The sequence below is a fragment of the Corapipo altera genome, unplaced genomic scaffold (genome assembly GCF_003945725.1).
Source record: "Corapipo altera isolate COAL_440 unplaced genomic scaffold, ASM394572v1 1, whole genome shotgun sequence".
Classification (NCBI taxonomy): Eukaryota; Metazoa; Chordata; class Aves; order Passeriformes; family Pipridae; genus Corapipo; species Corapipo altera.
Window position 1 is genome coordinate 23,018,809 of NW_020884873.1, and position 8,174 is coordinate 23,026,982.

Below are 8,174 nucleotides of genomic sequence, written 5' to 3' on the forward strand. Positions count from 1 at the left end.
GCTAAGATGTTAGCATGCCTCAGTTGGCCAGGTCTGCCCTTCTTCCAGAGATTACCATCCCTCCAACAAGTGACTTGGCAATGAAGTAGGCAACGGGTATTTGTGAGGTTCATTTTGCAGAGCTTCCTGACTTAGTCTTAGGTGACTCCCCTGGCCTGTGTTAATTTGGGTAGTCTTTGAACAAAGGCTGCTGTATCCTTTGATTCAAGGATACTTCTCAATGTGAAAGCCAGTAGTTAGTTATATGTGTAAGAAGAACATATTTTATGTGGAAGAGGACAAATTCAAGAGGAGGATGAACCTCAACCACTTAATTTCTGAAGCTGATGTATTCTCTTGACTCAGATGAAGCACATCTGAATATTTTACTCCTATACCCTTTAGAAAGGATTTTCTTATATGCCCTTCTGTGTGCTATGTAACTACTATTTGAAAGTTCATACTAATTTTTGAAACATGAGAGTTGACTTGTCATGATCAGTACCCTGTCATTGATGTTCAACATGTATGTTTCTTCTCTTTCACAGCATCACTGTAGACAGTGTGGAAATATCTTTTGTGCCGAGTGCTCAGCAAAGAATGCCTTAACTCCTTCTTCTAAGAAGCCTGTCCGAGTGTGTGATACTTGCTTTAATGACTTGCAAGGATAACTGGCGATTGTGAGTGACAAAGAAATGTTACACTAAAATTTACTATTTCTGTTGATGCACTTCGTTCAGCACTCAGACTACTATTCAGTTTGAACAACGATTGTAACACTTGGCAAGATTTAGTATATTTTAAAATGTTTATTGATACCAAGCAAAACTATTGTATTTTTTGTGAGATATGGGCTCAGATCATCCATAGCTTATTGCCATTTATCATGGAAAGAGCTTTTATGTCTAGATTAGAAATACCCAGTTATTTGTAAATAAAGTTTAAACAGAGGAGTAACAATGTATTTTTTTATCTTTTATTTTTTTGTTCAAGAGAAACAGCGTTTATTGTGATATTGAAGTTTATTCTTGTTTCCTTCAAAGAAAAAGGAAGATGCAAAAACTTGTGAGGATTTTATGTATCAGATGTTGCTGTAAAAGCATAACTAATTGTTGCATTTGATTGCATATCTGATGTTCTTTATAACCTCTTGTGATTTTGTTTTCTTTCTGTCTCTCTGATTCTTGCATTTTTCTCTCTAAAGTTTGAATTCCAGAGTGAGCATAATGGCTGGATTCAACTTCAACTCAGTTTTATTTGCCCACTTGTAGTATCAGCACCCAAGTCCTTATCCAAATACCACACTTGTGTACTGGAACATCTTTACATATACTGTATTATGTGGTTGGTGTGTGAGTGTGTCTGTCTTACTGAGAGAGAGTATGTGTGAACAAATGATGAGGCAAAGTTTATCTGGCATTGTAGCAATAGTACATGATACATTACAATATTTCATCCTATTGATTGATTTCACTTTTACATATTTGGTTGATGAATTTTAATATTCCAGAAACCACAGTTTTAAAAAGCAAACAATACTGGTAGTAGCCTATAGCACATCTCTGCTCCTACCCGTACCCTGAAAGCACTGAGAGATCCCTGCAGTTCTGAGAGACGTCCAGACCTTCCAAGCCAGGTATCCCACTAAGAAAAAGTCTTTTTTGAGACTACTGCAGGTCATCTGACCTTTTATTCTGTCCCTTCCCTCAGCTTTTCGTGGAAGAAGCTGAACTCCTGCTACACTTAACAAGTGTCACTTTTCCATTACTCCATCTGACCCCCATTACTGAGGGCTCTGAAGTGTGATGTTAGTTATGTGATTTAGTCTGCTTGGAATGGTGGTGTGAATCTCCTGCTACTGGCTTCGTTATAGGCCAAACAGCTCTAACTAAGAGGCCAATACATGTCTTTAGATACTTATTTGTATTTTCTGTACTTGCAACAGAGGTTTCTTGTACAGTTCATGTAGGCTCCAAACTTCTGTTTTGTTGTGATTTTGTTTGCACCTCTTTGTTTTTGCCTGCCTGTTTCTAGCTTTTCTTCCCTTTGTATCTGTTATTTCAAAATCCTTAAGATTATTTCTTCCGAGCAGGCGTTATGCCTTCCAGTATTTAGGGACTCTTTGTCTTAAATACCCTAATACCAAATTTTGCCAGCTGTTCAGAGAAAAGGGTTGTGTTCTGAATTCCTCTACTTCTTGCCCAAGGTAGAGAATGAAATTCTGTCACAGTGATGGAAGCTTAGCCATCATCAGGAAGATTTGTTTGCTTTTATCTATTGACAACTCTATATGTGAATGAAGAAGAGTCTCCTTTATGAAAAGTATCTTGTCCTGATTAACTGTCAAGTGAAGAAACTTCTTAATCCCTCTGTTCCAGAAGTAGTGATCTATATGTTTCATATCCCTTCTTAACTGTCTAGTTCTACATTTGCAGCTTCAAGGAGTTTTCTTAAAATTAAATCCTTATTTCCCAAAAGCCAACTGAATGATGTAACTGGTTTTCCTCACTGTAAAAGGGTTTGGGATACAACTGTGCATTATGTGAAATACTGACATACTTTTTTGGTTTGCACTTGAGAATTGCTTGCTCAAAAAAAAAAAATGCTGCAACAGTTCCATATGAACAGAGCCTCTGGACTCCCTGTTTCTCCTCATCAGTGTAACTGTTTGGCATAAGAATCTTTTGAATAGAAAATATAAACAGAATCTCTGCCTCTGGGAAATTTTGGGGTTTTTTATTTATTTATTGAGAGCAACTGAAAAATTTGCTATGGAGTCTTTTTTGTCTGACACAGGACTTTAGAAATGTGGGAAAATTAAAGATGTGACAATCGTGCTCCAGGCTAGATGCATTCTGCCCTATTGTGTAACACAGAGGGTCTCATGCTGCCCTCAGGGTGAAGGACAACCGCATGGAACAGGAGGGATTTTGAAAGGGAGAAAGTTCCCACAGCTCCAGAGGAAGAGGGAAATCTTTCAGGGGGAGCTAAGAAAATGGTTAAAAGACTCACTTATGTTTAGGCATTTTGCTTTTGAATGGGAATGTGTGAAAGCTCAGGAGAGACTTCTGCAGTGGTAGAAGCTCTAGTAAGGTTGTTCTTTAGCCTTTTGGGATCCCACTGTGTAATGAGGAGAGGCACCTTACTCAACAGACTGCTGAAACACTGCAGTTGATTTACTGCAGATCACACCTTGGTCTGGAGCTCTTCACATTCAGGGACAAAACCAGCTCAATTTTTGAAAGTTGCTTTTAGCTGCCTGGTTTATATGACCAGCTTTTCAAGGGGATGGAAGTGCTTTTCAAACACGCATTTTTAGAAAGAGATATTGTTAAAATCTGGAGGAATGTTGGTGGGGTGTAAACTTTTCTGCCTGAGCATTGAGTCTGCAGCAATAGGTCAGGATTTCTACAGTTTTTCACTGTAGTAAATTTATGACTCTATTGTCGAGTCTTATGCTCCTTTTGTGCTTAAAATTTTTAGTGCTGGTCTGTATTTGTCGATGAGTGTTTGGTATACTAGACCCTGTAACGATTGGCTTCACTACCAGGTTGGAAGTTGTGCACAAGCTCAGTAAAATGTCCCATAATAAGGGAAATTGGAAAGTGAAAAGCTTTGTATTTACAAATCTGCCTACAGACTCTGACTGTTATGATGGGCATGTTTCAGTAGAAATGTAGGATTTTTGTTTCACTGCTTTAAAATCTAAGTAATAGGAAAACCCAGTAAAAAACCTGGTGACTTTTACAACGCTAAGTCAAAGGATTCCAGACAAAATAGTTTAGTGTACTGACTTTTCAGACCACAGACACAGGAACAGAGGGAAAAACTAATAAAATGGCAGAAGAGGCTAGGGTCTTGGAACTGGAGGAAGCATGGTATTGTGTTTTCACAGCCTCTAGTAAGAGGCAGATTGCTCTGATTCACTGAGGAATGGCCATTATAGAGGAAGAGGTGAAAATAATGGTAAAATCAGCACTCAAACCAGTAGGTGTGTGGGTTCCTCAAGCTGCCTTTGGTTACTAGTTATTGCCATGGCATCAGGAATGGGACAGTGAAGTGTGGGCTTTGTTCTTGAAACTGTCTCCTCTTCAGGACACTCCGTCCACATTCAGAATTTCAGGGAGAGCAGAATAGGACAGACTAGCTGCTACGTGGGCAGAGACAAGCTATCATAAAAGTACAGTGAGGACGGTCTTGTTAAGGGTGGGGAGAGGTTCTTTAACTTCCTTGAGACATCACCTGTCTTCCCAGTCAAAGACCCCCAGTCCCTTTCATGTTTTCCTCCAAAATGTCAAATCCCACTGTTCCACTCTGTCCTCGTGTCAGCAATACATCATACTTCTGTCTTGCAACCCCTCTAGAGGCAGGTTTGCAGAGGTCAGTGGTAGGCTTTTGATCTTAGATGGCTGTATTTATTTCTCTGTTATTTATTTCTTCTCCCCCCGTATTCCCTACAGTAATCTTCCCCCTTCTGCAAAGGTTGAATAAAGAGGATAAAATTAGTGAGCCACAGTAGGAAAAGTTGCTGTCTGCAGATGAAGAGACAAAAGGAATTTTCTGCTGGAGCTTCCAACAGAGGCAAGCGGTTTACAGGGATCTCATTTTTCAGCTGGCTTCACTCTCTGGCACAAGAGTCCAAGGCTCTAGGGTACTGTGTGGGTTTTTTTCCTCTGTTTTTGGAAGGTGTCAAGTAACCGAGTTGCCATGGAGTGTGGAGCGCTAGGTACACAAGAACAATGAATAACTACTTTTGTTGGCTTTGGGACCTTGAGGATTATTTGTGAATCCTCACTGGAAAAGCTTTCTTAGTGGAGCAAGAAGGGATTTGGGAGCAGAAGCATGAAGTAACCTTTCTGTGTTTGTATTACATGAACAAGAACAATTGAGTCTCTCATGCTAGGTGTAAGAGAAATAACATTCCTAAAGAAGGGATCTGGAAAACTCGGGTACTTTTCTGGATTGTTAAGTATCAGTTAACCACAAATTTGGAACAAATGCTTGTTGCAAAACTTTAAAAATTTATGGTCAGTACTCAGTGATGGACAGAAAAATGCTGGAGCTGAATTTCAACAGAATATAAACTATACCAAGAAGAATGATATCCTGGTTTGAGTATGTTGAAACTGATAAATTACTCCTCCAAGTATCACCCTTCCTGCTGTCATATTCTCGCAGGAGTAGGAAACAGCACTGTCATTTGCACTGTGCACTTTTTGCTGTCTAACTAATAGGATCTACAGTAAGTGGAATGACATAATTTGCATTGCATCTATTAGCTGTAGTCATTGGACAGAAGGTTTATTATTAGCTGGATTTTTCACTGTATGCATTTGGTCCCTTGCTATGTAAGGAGAATTGTACTCACAATTCCTTTTACCAAAAACACAATCATCATCTGAGAGCACATGTAACAGCAAAAAACATGTTTGTCGCATACATGTTGTCTTTGTAGAACTTAATTTTAAGATTATAAAATGAGAAAAAATGAATTTTTTGTATTTTCAAGGATCTTGCCAGTTGTCTAGTTCTTAGCTTCTGAAGTCTTGGCCTCAGCATTCCTTCTAGGATAGGTTTAAAATTATTGTCCAACCACAGCCTCTCCAAAAGCACTAAATGATGTACTTTTCAAAACCAGCTATAACTGGATAATAAAGTCCCACCACAGAAACTCAGTTTTGGGGGTATTTTTCTGTTCCTGTTTTTAAGGGGCACTGAATAAAGACTTTTGCATGTTTAGAGAGAATATTAGATACCATTTATGTTCACAATAAGGAAGACTACAGGTACTGGGTAATGTAATAAACTCTACCTATTGCCTGTAGCTCTCCACACACTATGCACTCACTGTGCAGCAGATCGAGAAGTATCTGTGCATTTGAACATTACTGGAGCCCTGCTAACCCTTTGGATTCATGTTACTATGAAAGCAGAAGCCTGGTGTTTTCCAATTTTCCCTCCCCCTATGGCCTAAACTAAACACTAAACCCAAATTCATCTGTATTTCTCATCTTTTTTGAGTAAAGAGGGCTGGGGAAAAGTGTTCATTGTTATATGTCAACATGCTGGTGCTGGCAGGTCCAGGCTGCTGCTGTTGGCTTTATGGCAAAATCCTCCATTGTGTCGTGCTGAAGCTTCATTCCTGGCACAAAAGGGATGTTTGAAAGAACGTCTCGTTGGGTTAGCAAATACCAGAACTTTTTATAGTAATATGTCCAAAATGCTGCTTGTATAGCAATTGTCACTTTTCTAAGAAAAGAAAAAAAGTCACAAAAAAAAATCATAAAACCTCCCCTTTTGATGCCATTACATAAGATTTCATTTAAACTACCTCTCAGTGTGAAATTCAAACATTAGGTAAGTTTAATAAGGTTTTCTCACTGTTATAGTTATAGTGAATAAAGTTATAGTGAATGCCAAAATTGCAAAAGTTTACCACCAAAAAGGAAAAGAAAGTTGTCTTTTTTTTAAATGTGTGTTTGAAAGTATACAACATTTTCAAGTTATTATACACTCTCTTATATTCTTTTAATTTCTGTAGTTTCAACCTTGCAAACTCTAGCTGCTGAACAGAAAATAAATCATAACCACAGGCTTTCATAATTGCAGTCTGCTGGGTAAAAACAATTTTGTATGCAGCTTTGTCATTTGGATATAGATAGCCTCAGACACCAAATGTACCATTAATTTGGTTGTCTTTTTCTTCAGTACTCAAGATATGAACTTGATGAATGGTATTCTGTAATGGATGCGTGCCACAAAGTACATGGTCTCATTTGCCTTTTCTGAATTTTAATGATCAGTTTGTTATTGCAGATGTGAATATTGTTCATACAGCTTAATTTCTGTATAATTGTATAAAATATAAATGGAAAAAATTATAAGTTTTTATCCAGTATTTAGAAATAATGTACAATAATAGACTTACGTTGCGGTTTTACTTACAGAGTACTGTACTTCTTTTAAACTGGATCATATCATCTTGATAGGCGTAGATAGATTTTTTTTTTTGCATGAGTGTGTTTTGGTTTTGTTTCTTTTTAATTGAAGTTTGAGTCTCTTAAGTTCTATGTTCAGTGTTTGTGTTTACTACTTGTGATCATGTAGTTGTGCCTTACATTGTGAAAGAATTTAGTCCACTGTGCACTGTAATTCTTAAACTCTGTGATTTGGAAGGTTGCTGTGGATTTGGATGAGAAGATGACACCATGCATCAACTGGTTCTCTATAAATGATAATGAAATGTTACTGAAATGTCATTTTTGTTTTCTAACCTGTTGAAGGAATTATTAATAACAATAAAAAAAATTAGACCTTTCTAATAGACCAGTTATGTCATTCAAAACTACCTTGCCCCATTTCAGGCAGCAAAGCTGCTTTGAAATGGGGGATATATAGTTTTTACAAATGAACTGTTGCGAAGCTACACATCCAAGAACAAGCTAAACACTCCAGTTTCTTGGACTTAGGGGGAGCTGCAACAAAGGCTTTCACATTCCTGAGGACAGAGTCATAATGACTATTTTTCAAATCTGTTTTTTTCACAGGTTAAATTCAGAGTAGGCTTTCAATTCCCAGTAGCTGTACAAGGTTGCTGGGTATCCCACATATGATTGGAGTCCTTCTGCCAGTGACTGTTCAGACATCACATTCAGTTGGACAACTGGCATAACTAGAAGACTCAAAAGTAGGACTTATTTTATTTTTTAGACTAATGAAAGTCTTACTTGTGAGATGGAAAGCTCCTTTGGGGTGGAACTGTGTTGCAGAGAGAAGCCAGATGATTAATGTGGGAGCATTAACAAAAAACTGTGTTTGCCTATTGAAGCAGATCTTGCTTGGGGGTCTATGTTAAAATGGACAAAGATGGAGAGAAGAGGTCTCTGAAAGGCAATTTGAGTTGGGAAGTCAGTTTCTGCCTCGACTGTTTTCTGAGGTGTCTTTCTCTTGAAACCACAGAGGAGCCTGTTGAGCCTGTGTCTCCATGAAGACAACCTGTGTGTGACTACTGTCCTCCTTGGAGACATGCTGGCCTCCTGGAATTACAGAACCTCGGGCACTACTTGTTTTGTAAAGTGAGCAGATGTGGCTTAAGGTTGTTTTGGTAAAAAATATATACAGAGTGAAATACTCACGTCCTTCTGCCAGCACACAAAGCACAGAGCTTAGTCTGTCAGGTGTCAGCATTGGTTTCA

The 8,174-nt window shown here is 38.3% G+C and overlaps 1 protein-coding gene across 2 annotated transcripts in view; it reads left to right on the forward strand.

The window, feature by feature from the left end:
• The window catches only part of EEA1 (early endosome antigen 1), a 73,607-nt gene extending 66,369 nt beyond the window's left edge, over nt 1-7,238 (forward strand). For both annotated transcript variants that reach the window (XM_027656907.1, XM_027656918.1), the window contains one exon: nt 528-7,238. In XM_027656907.1, coding sequence (XP_027512708.1) covers nt 528-650 — 123 coding nt within the window. In that variant the 3' untranslated portion in view covers nt 651-7,238. The remainder of the gene's footprint in view (nt 1-527) is intronic.
• Nucleotides 7,239-8,174: the final 936 nt, after the last annotated feature.